This window comes from Mandrillus leucophaeus, unplaced genomic scaffold (assembly GCF_000951045.1).
Source record: "Mandrillus leucophaeus isolate KB7577 unplaced genomic scaffold, Mleu.le_1.0 Scaffold960, whole genome shotgun sequence".
NCBI lineage: Eukaryota > Metazoa > Chordata > Mammalia > Primates > Cercopithecidae > Mandrillus > Mandrillus leucophaeus.
In genome coordinates this window covers 1,019-18,592 of record NW_012110475.1, presented here as the reverse complement: position 1 = coordinate 18,592, position 17,574 = coordinate 1,019, and the positions used below count along the sequence as shown (strand labels likewise).

Below are 17,574 nucleotides of genomic sequence, written 5' to 3'. Positions count from 1 at the left end.
TGCTTTATCAATGGTCACTTGCCCAAAATTAAAGTTGTAGGCCAAACAGAAGAGTTACTTTTATAGAAAAACATAAAACTACATTAAAATTAATATTTGAAACATTAGATGAACTTAGGAAACATGATGCTTTAGTTCAGATATTCAGTTTTAATTCAATTGAGTATACTTTTGTTGAAGTGAAATTATTTGAATTGTTTATTTAAATTCTGTTTCTTTACCAGTTTGAAAATATGTTGGAAAATATATCGGAAAGACTGAGGAGTAGTTTTACTGAACATTTTTTACAGTTTTATCTCAAATGGGGCTTTTCTCTTTAGTTACTTGAATTCTTGGACCTAGTATTGGAAAAATAATAACCTACACATAGAAATACACATAGAAAGAGTAGAGAAGTTTTTACATGCTAGCCTGTAAATTTCAGGGGAACAAAAATTACGTCTGTGCTCAGGAGCAGTGAAAACAGGTTTAAAGGAAGTAGTGAAATGGTGTGTAGATTTTAGAAAGTTTTCTAAGGTAGTGTATGAGGAAATTTTTTGGCAGGAATATTTTCACACAGGATTTAGGAAGGCTGTAGGTTATTAAAAAAGTAAAACTCCCAGCTCCTACGTCTGGTCATTAGAGATTTGCAGGATGTGTGCTACATTTTTATTCCTCATCAATTTGATCACTAGTTAGGGCTACTATGATTCTCTTAAAAGAGGAAGAGACAATATGTGAGAACATTTATATCTTCTGACATTTTTGAGGATAGCATAATCAAAAAAATTCTCAGAAAAAGATCAGAGGATGTGGAATAAAATTAATGCAAAGAGGAAGATGAATGAAAGAAAATAAGAAAATGGAAGGAAAATGTCGTATTACAAAGACATTACACATAGAGAGGTTTGATGCAACCAATATGTTGGAATTGTCCAAGTGGAGAAAGAAAAGGAGTAAGGAATTATTTTGTGCTCCCTTCCTATCTCCTGTCAGTGTTGCATTACTGGGTTGTGAAAAACCAGTAACAGTCGGGCGCGGTGGCTCACGCCTGTAATCCCAGCACTTTGGGAGGCCGAGGTGGGCGGATCACGAGGTCAGGAGATCGAGACCATCCTGGCTAACACAGTGAAACCCCGTCTCTACTAAAAATACAAAAAATTAGCCGGGCGTGGTGGCGGGCGCCTGTAGTCCCAGCTACTCAGGAGGCTGAGGCAGGAGAATGGCGTGAACCTGGGAAGCAGAGCTTGCAGTGAGCCGAGATTGCGCCACTGCACTCCAGTCTGGGCCACAGAGTGAGACTCCGTCTCAAAACAAAACAAAAAAAACAAACAAAAAAAACCAATAACATGTGCCATACATGGCCCAGCCCTTCTTGCTCTGACACTGAGAGTAGTGGGAGGAGCCAGAGCCTCCATGGGTTAGGATTAGATCAGCATTGATTCTATAAAGGCCTACATCTCACCCCAAGGAAGGCTGAGACTGTAGGAACATGTGGTACTGACTGGGGAGAAAGGCAAGTAGGACTGATAAAGTACGTAAGCAGGGTCTTATATATCTACATTAGAACATTCTGTTCTAGCCCATTGAAGGAGTCCCTTTTATATTTTTGCCTCTGAATAGTCGCCTCAGGCACAGACTTGATGAAGAATAGTTTAAACATTTAGATTCCCCAATTTGTTGTCAGTGGGGTTATTATTGATGTTGTTGTTTACAGTAATACTTTCTATTATGTTTAAGTACTGTCAAATTATATGTAATAAGAAAATTAAATTTGTATTCAAACACATGTGAACTTCATGCTTTAATGGGGCTTCCTGTGTATTAGAATTTTATACTTTATGTCTTGTTCAATCTTATGTCATTTTTGTAGTAGGTTTGTCAAAAGAGTGACCTAATGGTTTTTTTTCTCATTTTTGGCTTTCTCAGGGCTGATCATGTCCTCACTACTTTGATAAAGAATACAATAGTCTTTGTTGTTTTATCTTTTATATAATAATAAGCTTTTACTACCACTAAAAAAAATTATGTAAGTTTACTCTGGATAATTAATTAGAACTATTTGCCTTATTTCTTAATGAATTTAATATATTTTTCCTGCTATTAATGAAGATACCAAAAATTCTCATTTCTAATGCTTTAAGAAATCTGTCAAACTTTAAAAGATTTGTTTTTAATTTGGAAAAAATCAAAATAAAACTTTTTTTCTTTGAATATATAGTATTTTGGATATGCTGAAATTAGAAGGAAAAATAATGAATGGCCTTCGCAATCTTGGGATCAATGGGGAAGATATGAGCAAATTTTTAAAATTAAATTCACACATTTGGGAATATACTTATGTATTAGATATTCGACATTCTTCTATAATGGTAAGTGCTTATGCTATTCCTTGTACTAAAACCTGTAGTATACTTAAGGCTTAACATAAAACGAAGTATTGGCAGGCCTGACAATAAATGTCAGCATTTCAAAACAGTTTTCAGTGAAAAGAGAAAGTAAAATTATAGACCCATCTCCTCTCCCACTTGCAGCTTCCTTCTCCTTCTTCATAGTCTGTTTTCATAGTCTCTGTCACAAGAATACCTACTCACTCTCATTCAGTGTCCTTTCCACCTTCAGAGAAAACAACAGAATAACCGCATGAACAGTAACAGCAAGACACCAAATAGTTAAAATCTGAGGTGTATAAAAGTGCTACCTTAACATGATGAAAGTCCTGCCTAAACAATTTGCAGTGGCCTCCAAAGGTTCTGGTGTGTGTACTACAGCCAAGTGATTTTTTGGAAAAAAAAAAAAAAAAGATCATATCACCCTTTCTTGCTTAAGCAGAGAAGTGGTCTTCAATATGGCCTATGAGGCTGCAGATGGCTGCTCTCACCTTTCATTTCTTAGACTGTGAAACATTCTTTTCACCACTATCCTTTATCTCATGCTTAGAAAGCACTTTTTCTTTTTTTAATCCAGTTAACTCCTATTCCTTTTTCAAACTTAGGTTGAAAAGCCCTTTCTGAGAGAAACTTTCCTTAACAATCCAGATGATTTTTCAAATTGTGTTAGAGAATCCCCGGAGACTACCCTCTAATCCAGTGATTTGCTAGAAGGACTCACAAGACTCAGAAGTTGTTATATTCATGGTTATGGCTTAGTAGAGCAAAATGATGTGAAAAAATTAGCAGGGGTGAAGTCCAGCGTAAGCCAGGTATAAGCTTCCAAGAGTTCCCTGCTAGTGGAGTTGTATGCTTAATATGATATGTGACAGTATATGCAAAGTGCTACATACCAGGGAAGCTCACTTACTTGAGCCTGAGTTCAAGATTGTGAGAGACGATCCATCATGTAGACGTACAGTGGCTCTCTGTACCTGCCGTCATTGGCTGAAGCTCCAAACTGAGGAAAAGCAGGTGTTTATTATAACTCAGATTGTACAAACTCTCTAGACAAACTGCTGGAACTGCTGCAGCATGGCTTAGGGTCCTAACTGTGCAAAACACTCTTTTTATCAATTAGAACATTCCAAGAACTTAATTACCAGGACCCAGTCAAGAGACAGTTGTGTAAACAGACCCTTCTTGGGAATATCCAAGGTGTGAGCAACCCAAGCCTGTTGAGTTAACCCTTTCACACACACACACACGTTTAATATGTGATTCTTCATACATATGCACATGTATAGGTATATGCACATGTATTAGGCCATTCTTACATTGCTGTAAAGAAACACCTGAGACTGGGTAATTCATAAAGAAAAGAAGTTTAATTGACTTACAGTTCTGCAGGGTTTATAGGAAGCATGGTGCCAACATCTGTTTGGCTTCTGGGGAGGCCTCAGGAAGCTTTTATTCACAGCAGAGGGCAGAGAGGGAGCAGGTATCTCATATGGCAAGAAAAGGAGTGAGAGAGAATGTTGGAGGGTAGGTGCCATACATTTAAACAACCAGGTCTTGCTAGAACTCACATCACAAAGACAACACCAAGACATGAGGGATCTGCCCCCATGACCCAACGCGTCCTACCAGGCCCTACCTCTGGCATTGGGGATTACAATTCAACATGAGATTTGGGTGGGGACAAGTATCCAAATTATATCACATATACATATATGTCAGAACTATTAATCCCTTTGTATACTTGGCACAGTTATAGTTTTACATTTATCCTGTGATGCTGTTATATCTGTTTCTTATTAGACTATATATGAAGTTCTTGAAGGTAGACATTTGTTTCATTTTTTTTTTTCTCTTACCATTATGTGCCTGGTTTTAGTAGGTACTCAATAAATATAAATATTCCCTAAATGAATAAGTATTTATCTGGAAACAACAAAAAACATCATTTTTAATGATGAAATTCTGGAAGCATTACAATTACAACATGATCAATATAATTATCCTTATGACTTAATATTATTATAAAAGGAATAACTATTAGAAATGAGAATAAAAGTGTTGCATGACAAGATTGTATAACTGAAACTCCTCAAAGCTACTGTAGTTAATTAAAAGCTTTAATAAAATGGGTTTGAAGTGATATGACAAAGATCAAAAGCTTTTCTTTCAAAATCTATTTGGAAGATAATGATTTATTCACAATAACATAAAAATGTAAATACCCTAATAATGACCACTATGAAATAATATATAATCTCACTACCTATTAATAAAAACTAGAATTTAACTGAGGAAGTGTAAATCGCCATATCCTTTAAAAAAGTGATGCCTGGCCAGGCGCGGTGGCGCATGCCTATAATCCCAGCAGTTTGGGAGGCTGAGGCGGGTGGATCACGAGGTCAGGAGATTGAGACCATGCTGTCTAGCATGGTGAAACTCCGTTTCTACTAAAAGTACAAAAATTAGCCAGGTGTGGTGGCACGTGCCTATAGTCCCAGCTACTTGGGAGGCGGAGGCAGGAAAATCACTTGAACCTGAGAGGTGGAGGTTGCAGTGAGCCAAGATCGCGCTACTGCACTCCAGCCTGGGTGACAGAGTGAGACTCTGTCTCCAAAAAGAAAAAAAAAACAAACAAAAAAAACGGCCGAGCGCGGTGGCTCAAGCCTGTAATCTCAGCACTTTGGGAGGACGAGGTGGGTGAATCACGAGGTCAGGAGATCAAGACCATCCTGGCCAAAATAGTGAAACCCTGTCTCTACTGAAAATACAAAAATTAACTGGGTGTGGTGGTGTGTGCCTGTAGTCCCAGCTACTCGGGAGGCTGAGGCAGGAGAATACGTTGAACCTGGGAGGCAGAGGTTGCAGTGAGCTGAGATGGCACCACTGCACTCTATCCTGGTGACAGAGCAAGACTCCATCTCAAAAAAAAATAAAAAACAAAAAACGTTATGCCTGTGGTGCCCTTATAATGATACATAGTATCTAGTAATTTCACTACTGGAAACTATCATAAAGAAATAGTGGGAGATGGAAAAAAAAACTTTATGCCCAAAGATATGATTATCACTACATATTTTGAAAACAAAATAGAAATTAGTTATCTAACAGAGAAGTGTTATAAATTTTATATTCACACAGTTGAGTATTATTGACATGAAAATTATGTTTATAAATATGACTTAAGATAATGATTCTGTTAAGTAAATATACAGAATCATGTCATGTAAAAATAGGGGCAGAATATCAGAAGGAAATATATCAAAATTTAAGGCATTAATGGGTGATGTGATTTAATGGGTAGTTTTAATTTTTTTCATCATGTTCTTCTGTGAATTCCCAACTTTTAACCATGGGTATATATTATTTACATGATCATAAGAAAAGAGTTTTTTGTTTTTTTAAATTGATACACAATATTTTACGTATTAGATTCATGTGATATTTTCTTACGTATGTAAAATGTGTAATGATCAAATCAGTGTATTTGGGGTATCTGTCACTAGCAGTATTTATCATTTCTGTGTATTGGGAACATTTCAAGTCCTTTTTTCTAGCTACTTTGAATTATGTAATATATTGCTGCTAACTATAGTCACCCTACTTTGCTATTGAATAGTAGAATTTATCCCTTCTATCTAGCTGTATAGATAACTGTTTATACCTATTGACTGACCTCTCTTCATCAACCCCTCCTGCCAGCACGCCCTTCCCAGCCTCTGGTATCTATCATTCTACTCTAACTCCATGAGGTCAATATTTTTAGTCCCCGCTTATGAGTGAGAACATGGGATATTGGTCTTTCTGTGTCTGGCTTATTTCAGTTAACACAGTGATCTCCAGTTTCCTCTATGTTGCTGCAAATGACATTTCATTCTTTTCTATGGCCAAATAATACTCCATTGTGAATATATACCACATATTCTTTATCCATTCATCTGTTGATAGACACTTACATTGATTATATATGTTTGCTATTGTGAATAGTGCTATAATAAACATGCAAATGCAAGTATCTCTTTGAGATGTTGATTTCTTTTCCTTTCAATAAATACCTCATAATGGGGTTGCTGGATTGGATGGTAGTTCAGTTTTTAGATTTTTGAGAAATCTCCGTAGTGTTTTCCATTGTGGTTATACTAGCTTACATTCCCAGTAACTGTCTATAAGAGTTTCTTTTTTCCGCATCCTCACCAACATCTGTTAATTCTTTTATCTTTTTAATGATAGCCATTCTAACTGGGGTAAAATGATATTCCATGTTGCTTTTATTTACATTTATGTAATAATTAGTGATGTTGAACATTATTTATATACTTGTTGGCCATTTGTATAATTTCTTATGAGAAATGTCTATTCAGATTTTTTGCCCCTTTAAAAATCAGATTGTTTATTTTACTGTTGAGTTGTTCAACTTCCTTGTATATTCTTGATATTAGTTCCTGTAGGATGAATAGTTTGCAGATATTTTCTCCCATCAAACAGGCTTGCTCTTCACTCTGTTGATTTTTTTTCCTTTGCTGTGCAGAAGCTTTTTCCCATTTGTCTATTTTTACTTCTGTTGTCTGTGTTTTTTGAGGTCTTAGCCATAAAATCTTTACCTATTAGACCAATGTCCAAAAGTGTTTGCCTTATGTTTTCTTCTGGCAGTTTTACACTTTGGGGTACGTTTAAGCCTTTAATCCATCTGAGTTGATTTCTGTACATGATAAGTGATGGTGATGTAGCTTCATTATTCTGCATATGGATATCAGATTTTCCCAGAACCATGTATTCAAGAGGGTGTCCTTTCCCAAATGTATGTTCTCGGCACCTTTATCAAAAATCAGTTGGCTATAAATACATGAATTTATTCCTGCATTCTCTGTTCTCTTCCTTTGGTCTGTGTGTCTGTCTTTATATCAATACCATGCTGTTTTGGTTACTGTAACTACATTTTCAGATCAGGTGGTGTGATGCATCCAGTTTTGGCTTTGGATATTCAGGCTCTTTTTTGGTTCCATATGAATTTTAGGATTTTTTTTTCTATCTTTGTGAAAAATGACGATATCTTAATAGAGATTGCATTGAATCTATAGATTGCTTTGGGCAGTATCATCATTTTAATATTTATCCGAACCATGAGCATGGGATGTTTTTCCATTTGTTTGTGTCTTTTTCAATTTCTTTCAATCAGTGTTCTGTAGTTTTTCTTGTACAGATCTTTTACCTCCTTGGTTAAATTAATTCCTAAGTATTTTTTGCAGCTCTTGTAAATGGGATTACCCTTTTGATTTCTTGTTTGGCTATTTCATTATTGGTGTATAGAAACACTACTGATTTTTTGTGTGCTGATTTTACATCCTGCACCTTTATTGAATTTATCAGTTTTGAGAATTTTCTGGTGGAGTCCTCGGTTTTTCTAGATATACAATCATGTTGTGTGCAAAAAGGTACAGTTTAACTTCCTCTTTTCCAATTTGCATGCGTTTATTTGTTTCTCTTGCCTGACGGCTCTGGTTAGGACTTGCAGTACTACATTGAATAGGAGTGGTGAAAGTGGGCATCCTTGTCTTGTTGCAGTTCTTAGAATATTTCAGCTTTTCTACAGTGCATGTGATGTTAGCTGTGTGTTTGTCATTTCTAGTCTTTATATTATGCTAAGATATACTCCTTTGGTGCCTAGTTTGTTTAGAGTTTTTAATCATGAATGAATGTTGAATTTAACCAAATCCTTTTTCTGCAGCTATTAATAGGATATGGTTTTTTTCCTTCTATTGATGTGATGTATCACATTTATTGATTTGTGTACATTAATCCATCCTTGCATCTCTGGGGTAAATCCCACTTGATCATGGTATATTATCTTTTTGATAAGCTTTTGGATTTGGCTTGCTAGTATTTTGTTGAGAATTTGTGCATGTGTTCGTCAGTGATATGGTTTGGCTGTGTCCCCACCCAAATTTCATCTTGAATTCTCATGTGTTGTGGGAGGGGCCCAGTGGGAGGTAACTGAATCATGGGGGCAGTTCTTTCTGTGCTGTTCTCATGATAGTGAATAAGTCTTATGAGATCTGATGGTTTTATAAGGGAGAACTTCCCTGAGCAAACTCTCTTTTTGCTTGCTGCTGTCCATATAAGATGTGACTTGCTCCTCCATGCCTCCCACCATGATCGTGAGGCCTCCCCAGTCATGTGGAACTGTAATTCCTTTGAACCCTTTTTCCTGTATAAATTACCCAGTCTCAGGTATGTCTTTATCAGCAGCATGAAAACAGACTAATACAATCAGGAATATTGGCCTGTGGTTTTCCTTTATTGTTGTTTCCTCGTCTGGTTTTGGTATCAGGGTAATGCTGGTTTCATAGAATGTGAGTTAGGGAGAATTCTCTCCTCTTCATTTTTTTGGGGGAATAATTTGAGGAGAATTTATGTTCTTTTTTGAAAGTTCGGTAGAATTAGGCAGTAAAGCCATCTAGTCCTGGACTCTTCTTTGTTGGGAGACTTTTTATTACTGATTGATGCTTATTACTCCTTATTGGTTTGTTCAGGTTTTCTATTTCTTCTTAATTCAGTCTTGGTGTGTTGTATGTGTCCAGGAATTTATCCATTTCCTCCAAGGTTTCCAGTTTGTTAGTGTATAGTTTTCTGTAATAGTCTCTGATTATCTTTTTTGTTTATATGATATCAGTGTGCTTGTTTCTGACTTTTGGAGGTCTTCTCTGTCATGGTTAGTCTATCAAATGGTTTATCTTTTCAAAAAACAAACTTTTCATTTTGTTGATCCTTTGTATTTTTTCTTTAGTATCAATTTCATTTAGTTCTGCTCTGATCTTATTTATTTTTTCTGCCAATTTGGGGTTTGTTCTTGCTTTTCTAGTTCCTTCAGATGCATCATTAAATTGTTTATTTGAATCTTTCTCCTTTTTTATATAAGAGCTTATTGCTACAAACTTTGTTATTAGCACTGTCTTTGCTGTATCCCACAGGTTTTAGTATGTTGTGTTTACATTTTCATTTGTTTCAAGACATTTTTTTAATTTCCTTCTTCATGTCTTCCTTGACCCAGTATTTATTCAGGAGCATGTTGTTTAATTTCCATGTGTTTCTATTGCTTCCAAAGTTTCTCTTGTTATTGATTTGTAGTTTTATTCCATTGTTGGTCTGAAAAATACTTGATATAATTTCAATTTCTAAAAATTTCAGACTTGTTTTTGTGTCCTAACATATGGTGTATCCCGGAGGATATTCCATCCGCTGGTAAGAAGAATGTGTATTTTGTAGCTATTGGATGAAATATTGGGTACATTTCTAAAGTCCATTTCATCAAATGTGCATTTTAAATCCAGTGGTTCTTTTCAATTTTCCTTCTAGGTAATGCTGAGAGTAGGGTGTTGAAGGTTCCAGCTATTATTGTATTGGAGTCCCTCTCTCTCTCTCTCTAGCTGTAATAATGTTTGCATTATATATGTAGGTACTCCAGTGTTGGGTGCATATATGTTTAGGAGTGTTTTACCTTCTTGATGAATTTATCCCTTTATCATTATATAATGACCATCTTTGTCCTTTTGTTTTTGACCTAAAGTTTTATCTGATAAAAGTATAGCTATTCCTGCTTGTTTTTGGTTTCCATTTGCATGGAATATCTTTTTCCATGCCTTTACTTTCAGTTTATATATCTCTTTACAAGTGAGATGAGTTTCTTTTAGGCAGTATATGGATGGGTCATGTTTTTAAATCCATTCAGCTAGTCTGTATCTTCTAAGTGTAAAGTTTAATTCATTTACATTCAAGGTTATTATTGATACGTGAAGACTATTTCTGTCATTTTATTAGTTGATTTCTGTTTATTTTGTGTGTTCTCTGTTCCTTTCTCTCTCTCTCTCTCTCTCTGTCTCTGTCTCTGTTTTTAACAATCGTGTCTTGTTAGTTTTCTGTATTGGTAACATTTGAATCTTTTCTCTGACTTCAGTGGTTTGTTCTACTAGTGGTATTTATGTTTTAGGAAGGTAGATACCATTCTTTCACTTCTGATTATACGACTCCTTTAAGCATTTCTTGCAGGGCTGGTCTAGTGTGAGGAATTCCCTCAGCTTTTGCTTGTCTGGGAAATACTTTATTTCTCCTTCATTTATGAAGGATAACTTTGCTGGGTATAGTATCCTCAACTGGCAGGCATTTTCTTACAGGACTTTAAATATATCATGCGATTTTCTCCTGGCCTGTAAGGTTTCTGTGGAGAAATCTGCTGTTAATCTGATGGGTGTTCCCACCAGATACTTTTCACTTGCTGTTTATAGAAATCTCTCTTTTTCTTTAACTTTTGACAGTTTGACTATAATTTGCCATGGACAAAACCTTTTGGAATTGTATCTATTTGGGAATCTCTGTGCCTCCTGTATCTGGATGTCTAAATCTCATTAGACTTGGGAAGTCTTTATCTGTTATTTCATTAAATAGGTTTTCTAATACTTTTAAAAAATCTTCTGGGACTGGAAAATTCAAATATTTGATCACTTTGTGGTGCTTATATGTCACATAGGCTTTGTTTATTCTTTTTGTGTGTGTATTTTTATTTGACTGGGATATTTCAAAAGTCTTGCCTTAAAATTCTGAGATTCTTTCTTCTACTTGATCTAGTCTGCTGTTGAAGCTTTTCAATACATTTTACATTTCATTCAGTGAATTTTCTATTTGGTTCTGGTAAATTTCTCACTTCCTGAATTGTTTTTCTGATGTTTTTTGTATTGTTTTAAAGTATTCTCTTATAGTTCTCTGAGCTTAATTTCTGTATTTTGAATTGTTTTCCTGGGATTTCATAAATGTCTTCTAGATTGGGATCTGTTGCTGGAGAATTATTGTGTTCCTTTGGAGGCTGCTTGTTTATGTTCCTGTGTCCTTACTTTGACATCTATGCATCTGGTGTAACAGTTACTTATTCCATTTTTTAAAATTTCCGTTGTTAGGGGAAGACTTTTTCCTGACCATATGTCTATGGTGTTGGTTGCATAGGACACTTTTTGGTATTGATTCTGAATATATGCAGTAGGGTAATCTCTGTATAATTTCTTCATCTGCAAACAGCATCAGTGGTGTCTCTGTTTCCTAGGTGGCTTATAGCACAGTTACTAGTGGAGGCTGTGATGAAGTTTTGCTGAAATGTGGGACACCAGCTGGGCCAGACTTAGGGCCCTACAGGTGGCAATGGTGGGCTAAGCCTTGGCCCCCAGGGTAGGGTACACTGGCACCAGTGTTAAGCAGGTGCAGGGAGGTTGATTCTTGGGCCTCTAGATGACTTGCTTGGGTGCTGGGAATGACAGTGGTAGGTAGGTTCTTGAGCACCTGTGCAGTGGTTGTGGCATGGGCAATGGCAGTATCAGTGGTGGGACAATTCTCTAGGACCTAAGGGTTCATGCCGGTGTTGGCCGTAGCTGTGATGGGCTCGGTCAGCCATTGCCCAGGCCCTGACATGATGGTAGTGGCAGGTTGGGTGGGCATGACACTGGGAGGTGTGCTCAGATGCCAATGGTAATGGATTGGGCTGGGCGATCCCCAGGCCTGGACAGTACGCTCAGGTACTGGGGGTGATAGAACCAGGCAAGATGGTTCTTAGGCCCTATGTTAGTACATTCAGGCTCTGGCTATGGTTGGTGGGCAGCAGGGGAGCGGGATGATCCACCAGCAACAGGTGGAATGCTCAGGTAGAGGCAGCAGCAGCTGTGCTGTTGTTCTGCTGCTGGGGAGGGTGGAGTCACTTTCAGTAGGAGCAATTGGAGGCAGGTGGCTGGGGCATGCTTTGCTCATCCTATGCCCCCACTTCCCCCGCAAAACACACACACACACATACACACAGTTTGCAGCAAATGGAATTTGTCCTTAGGTGCATGAAAATGTGTGAATGTCCCTCTGCTGGGGAGGCAGTATGACTGCCAGTGGCTTCTGCCTTGGCCCTAGCAGGGAATGTCATTGGGACCCCAGAGATATGGAGATGCAGGGACTGTTAGGCCCCAGGGCAGGACACAGTCTGGGGGAGCTGGGCTCTCAAAATGATATCATACTGCAGTGGCTTAGAACTCAGGGGTTTGTGGGACTGGGTATGAGCTCCCTCTCTGAATCAGTGGCATTGTGCAATCTCCAGGTAGCTCCCTCTGTTAGTCTCAGAGCTCATAAGGGTCAAGGGGCTTTTCCATGGTTAGGATGGTAGGAGTCCGTAGTGGAAATGTGGACTGCTGTGGGTCTCTCACACTTTCCTTGCATTAAGGAACCTCTCTAGGCTTCCAGCCCATCCCAGCCTAGCAGTCTGCCTTATTTCCCTCTCCTTTCTTGCTTTTGGTTTTTCCTGTCACTTCTCTGGTGAATTCCAGTGTTCTCCCTTAGATGATCTATTCGAAGTATGATTATCTACTTCCTATATTGGTTCCTCTCCATGGAAGAGGCAAGCAGCACATATATCTATTTAGCCATCTTGAAGCCCCTTCTAAAAAAAAAAAAAGTTTTTAAGCCGAAAAAAAAATCTGAAATTTTTGCTAGTTGTTTTATATACAAATGTAAGGGATTCCCTCTGAAGTATTCAGTTATTATAGTTAATTTTGTCTTACCTGGAAAACCTTCCTGCTCATAAATTTATCTGCCGTGGGCCGAGCATGGTGGCTCACGCCTGTAATCTCAGCAGTTTAGGAGGTCGAGGAGGGCAGATCACGAGGTCAGGAGATGGAGACCATCCTGGCTAACATGGTGAAACCCCATCTCTACTAAAAATACAAAAAATTAGCCGGGCGTGGTGGCAGGCACCTGTAGTCCCAGCTACTCCGGAGGCTGAGGCAGGAGAATGGCATGAACCCAGGAGGTGGAGCTTGCAGTGAGCCAAGGTCACACCACTGCACTCCAGCCTGGGCGACAGAGCAAGACTCCATCTTAAAAAAAAAAGATTGTGTGCCTTCTCAGAGCCAAAGGACTATAGCAGCCCCAAGGAAACGCCATATTCCCTGAACATCAGAAACCTCAGATTCAGGATAAATAGCGAATTACTAATTAGTTATTTGTGTTTTCTAGAACACGAAGTAATTTGTTATAGATGTTTGTTACTGTTTTCTACCACTCTATAGACCGTATTCTTTCATTGGCTAGATTTTGCTTTTACTTTGTCTTTAATCTCAATAGCAGATGTCTTTTCTAAAAATGTTATGTGAGGAAAACTAATGACCTTGTAAGTAATCTTAATACTTGTGTCTGATATTTAAGAATTTGTGTTTTTTAGCTTTTGTAGAAAAGAATGCTAGGAGAGACACACAGAAAATTAGGGCAGTAATTGTCAAGGCTATTCTAGACATAGTAAACAGACCTGTAAAGAAACCTTCCAATTCTCTTTGTAAAATAATATCCTAGCTTGCTTCTGAGGTTGGCAGTGAAGGACAGTCACTCTGTGTGTGGAGGGGCAGTTGGACTTTCAAGCCCTTGTGCTGCTCCCACTGACCCCACACTGTTCAGAGTCTCATTTCCCTGAGTTGTCTCAGATTCTGGCAAGCTTTCAGATATCAGTCTCAGATGGTGTACCTCCCTTCTCTGTCACCCTGCTGCTTTCAGCAGACTATCTCTTTATAAGCACTGATAAGACTGGTAATTTGTCAAGATTACCACAGGCCCCAAACCCCAGGAATTCCAGTCCATAAGCAGTATAGCTGGTTTTGGAAGCCACCCTCCATAAAGGTTGTGGTCCCACGAGATTGTCACAAAGTAGTTTTTATTCAGGTAAGATACACGTGGCATAAAATTTGCTCTTTTGACCCTTCAGTGGCATTAAGTACATTCACAGTATTGTACAACCATCACCACTGTTTATTTTCAGAACTTTTTCATTATACCAAACATAACTCTGTACACAGTAAACAATAAATCCCCATCCCCTTCTTCCTGAAGCCTCTGGTAAGCTTTGTCTACTTTCTGTCTCTATTAATTTGCCTATTGATACTTCATGTAAGTGGAATTATACAATATTCTTCTGTGTCTGGCTAACTTCATTTAGCATGATGTTTTCAGGGTTCAGCGGTGTTGTAGCATGTATCAGAATTTTGTTCCTTTTTAAGACTGAATAATATTTCATTGAATGTATATACCGCAGTTTGTTTATCCATTCATCTGTTGATGGGCATTTACACTGCTGCTAACTTTTCGCTATTGTGAATAATGCTGTGCTGTGAACTTTGGTGTGCAAGTACCTATATGAATCTCTGCTTTCAGTTCTTGTGAGTATATACCTAGAAGTAGAATTGCTGAATCTTATGGTATTTCTGTGTCTTTTTTTTGTAAACTGCCAAACTTTTTTTCACAGCTGTTGCATCATTCATCGTTCCCACTGTCAATTCACAAGTGTTCACATTTATCCACAATCCTCACCAATTCTTGTTATTTTCTGGTTTTGGTAATTGCCATCCTAATGAGTGTGAACTGGTATCTCATTGTGGTTCTGATTACATTTCCTTAATGACTAGTGATGTTGAGCATTGATTCATAATACCTGTTGGCCATTTGTATATCTTCTCCAGAGGAATATCTATTCAAGTCCTTTGCCCATTTTTAATTGGGTTCTTTGTTTTTTGTTGAGTTGTAGGAGACCTTTATATATTCTGGATATTTCTTATCAGATATATGATCTTCAAATGTGCCCATTCTGTAGGTTGCCTTTTGACTCTGTTAGTAGTGTCCTTTGATGTACAACAAAATTTTAATTTTTGTGAATTCCACCTTTTTTTGGTTACCTTTGCTTGGCACCCTTGTCAGATATCAATTGATCATAAATGCAGATTTATTTCTGGGCTCTCTATTCCATTGATCTGTATGTCTGTCCTTATTCTAGTACCGCATTATTTTGATTACTGTAGCTTTATAGTCAGTTTTGAAATCAAGAGGTGTGAGTTCTCCAATTTTGTACTTCTTTATCAAGATTGTTTTAGTTTGTTGTTAAATTTTATTTCCTGCTCTATTTGTAATTGCCTTTTACTAACAACAGTGGCTTAAATTTATTGAGCACTGAGTGCCGGATACTGTGTTCAGCATTTAAAATGAATTATATCATTTTATTTGCACAGCAACCCTATTAGAAAGGTATTGATGGCATCCCCATTATACAGATGAAGAAACTGAGACACTAAAAGGTTATTTGAACGCATGCTCTTAACTGTGACATCATACTACTTAGTTACATTTACTGCATCTGTTTAAACATTTCCTAAAGTTCAAACGAAATACCACTTTATAGACTTTATCTTAAAATGAAGAAGTGTGCACAAAAAATGAACAATAATATGCAGCAACCCTGGTTGAGTGCTTTGAAAACTGAAAGCTAGGGAGGCCTGACCCTCTAACCAACCCCTGTACTGTCCCTGTGTACCTGGTTGAGGGAAGGAGTGTGGGGCTAAACTCTGAGCACATTTCTCCTGGCCATGTCCCATGTGTGCCCTGCCTGATAAGAGGAAGGGTTATATCCTTTTATAATTTGTCCTGTAGAGAGGGAACACCTTTATTCATTTGTATATGCAGAAGTATTACTGTTTTGCAACTAACAGAAAAGAACCTTATGAGTAGCAACAACCTACACCCAGGAACCACCTGATTTGCATAAGGATCCTATCTAGATTCTTAAGCTTGCATTTCCCACTCTCACTAAGTTTCTGTTTTGTTTCATTTTTTACCTTTTTGCCCTGTTGAAACTTTTCTGGAAACTGATCTACCTATTTACCAGGTGCAAGTAACTTGTAAAAAATGATGTGCAGCTGTACCATAGCCTGGTGGACACAGACTTTAGGCCTGCCTGAGATCTATTCCTATAATTCATTCTGCTTCAAGATTCATAATTAACAATAGGAACATAGTGTTTTGACTTTTTAAAACATTTTGTTGAATCTAGGGCAGAAAACAAAACAAACACCAATCGTAGGTTATTGTGATAGCAGCTTGTCCTACCTGAAGGATCAGTGCTATAACTGCATTAACAAACCAAAGTAGTTCACATTTCTTAAATAATTTAGTGATTTGTTCTTTATGCCCTCTACTTTCTTGTAAGACGTCAGGCATAGACAACTGTTACACATTACAAATTGAGTGTCCCTTATCCAAAATGCTTGGGACCAGAAGGGTTTCAGATTTCATTTTTTTTGATTTTGGAATATTTGCATATATGTGTAGATGAAGTGTCAAATTCTGTAAAATATTTGAAGAGATTCATTCGGAGCCAAATATGAGTGACAAGTGACCTGTAACACAGCCCTCAGGAGATCCTGAAAACGTGGGAGGTGGTCAAGCTACAACTTGGTTTTATACATTTTAGGGAGACATAAGACATCAATTGATACATGTAAGATGTACATTGGTTTGGTACATCTGGAAAGGCAGGAAAGCTGTAAACAGGGGCTTGAAGACTCCAGGTTATAGGCAGATTCAAAGATTTTCTAGTTGGCAGTTGGCTGAGTTGTTATCTGGAATCAATAGAAAGGAATGTCTGGGTTAGGATAAGGGATAGTAGAGACTGAGGTTTTATCATGCAGATGAAGCCTTCAGGTGGCAGGCTTCAGAAGGAATAGATTGTAAATGTTTCTAATCAGACTTACAGTGTCTGTTCTATCAGTCTTAAGATCTGCTTTAATGTTAATGCTGGTCAGCTGTGTCTAAATTCCAACAGAAAGGAGGGAATAATGAGGCATATCTGACTCCCGCTTCCTATCATGGCCTGAGCTAGTTTTTCAGGTTAACTTTGGAATGCCCTTGCCAAAAGGAGGAGTCCATTAAGATTGTTGTGGGGTATAGAATTTTATTTTTGGTTTACATACATAATGAGATACCTTGGAAAAGGGACCCAAGTGTAAGCATGAAAGTTACTTGTTTTATGTATGCCGTATGCCCATAACCTGAAGGTAATTTTAGACATTTTTAAAAATTATGTGTATGAAACTAAGTTTGTGTACTTGAGCCATCAGAAAACAAAGGTATCAGGTGTGGAATTTTCTACTTGGAGCATTATGTGAGCACTCAAAAAGTTTCAGATTTTGGAACGTTCTGGATATTCAGATTAGGGATGCTCAACCTGTAGTATATTTGGCTTATCTCTGAAACATTTCCTTTGGAGCATCCTGCTTAGGGACTCTCACAAACACTAAAAGTTCTTTTTAACTATAGTAACTATTTTCTTTTAGATGATAAAATAATCAGCACATGGTCCCTGGCAGCCTTTCCTTCA

At 37.6% G+C, this 17,574-nt stretch overlaps 1 protein-coding gene across 1 annotated transcript in view; it reads left to right on the top strand.

Annotated features, from left to right (window-relative positions):
* Positions 1-2,351, top strand: part of LOC105532484 (UDP-glucose:glycoprotein glucosyltransferase 2-like) — a gene marked incomplete at its 3' end in the record, with an annotated part of 82,765 nt that extends 80,414 nt beyond the window's left edge. Inside the window, exon 12 of the mRNA XM_011970667.1 lies at positions 2,201-2,351. Coding sequence (XP_011826057.1) covers positions 2,201-2,351 — 151 coding nt within the window. The remainder of the gene's footprint in view (positions 1-2,200) is intronic.
* Positions 2,352-17,574: the final 15,223 nt, after the last annotated feature.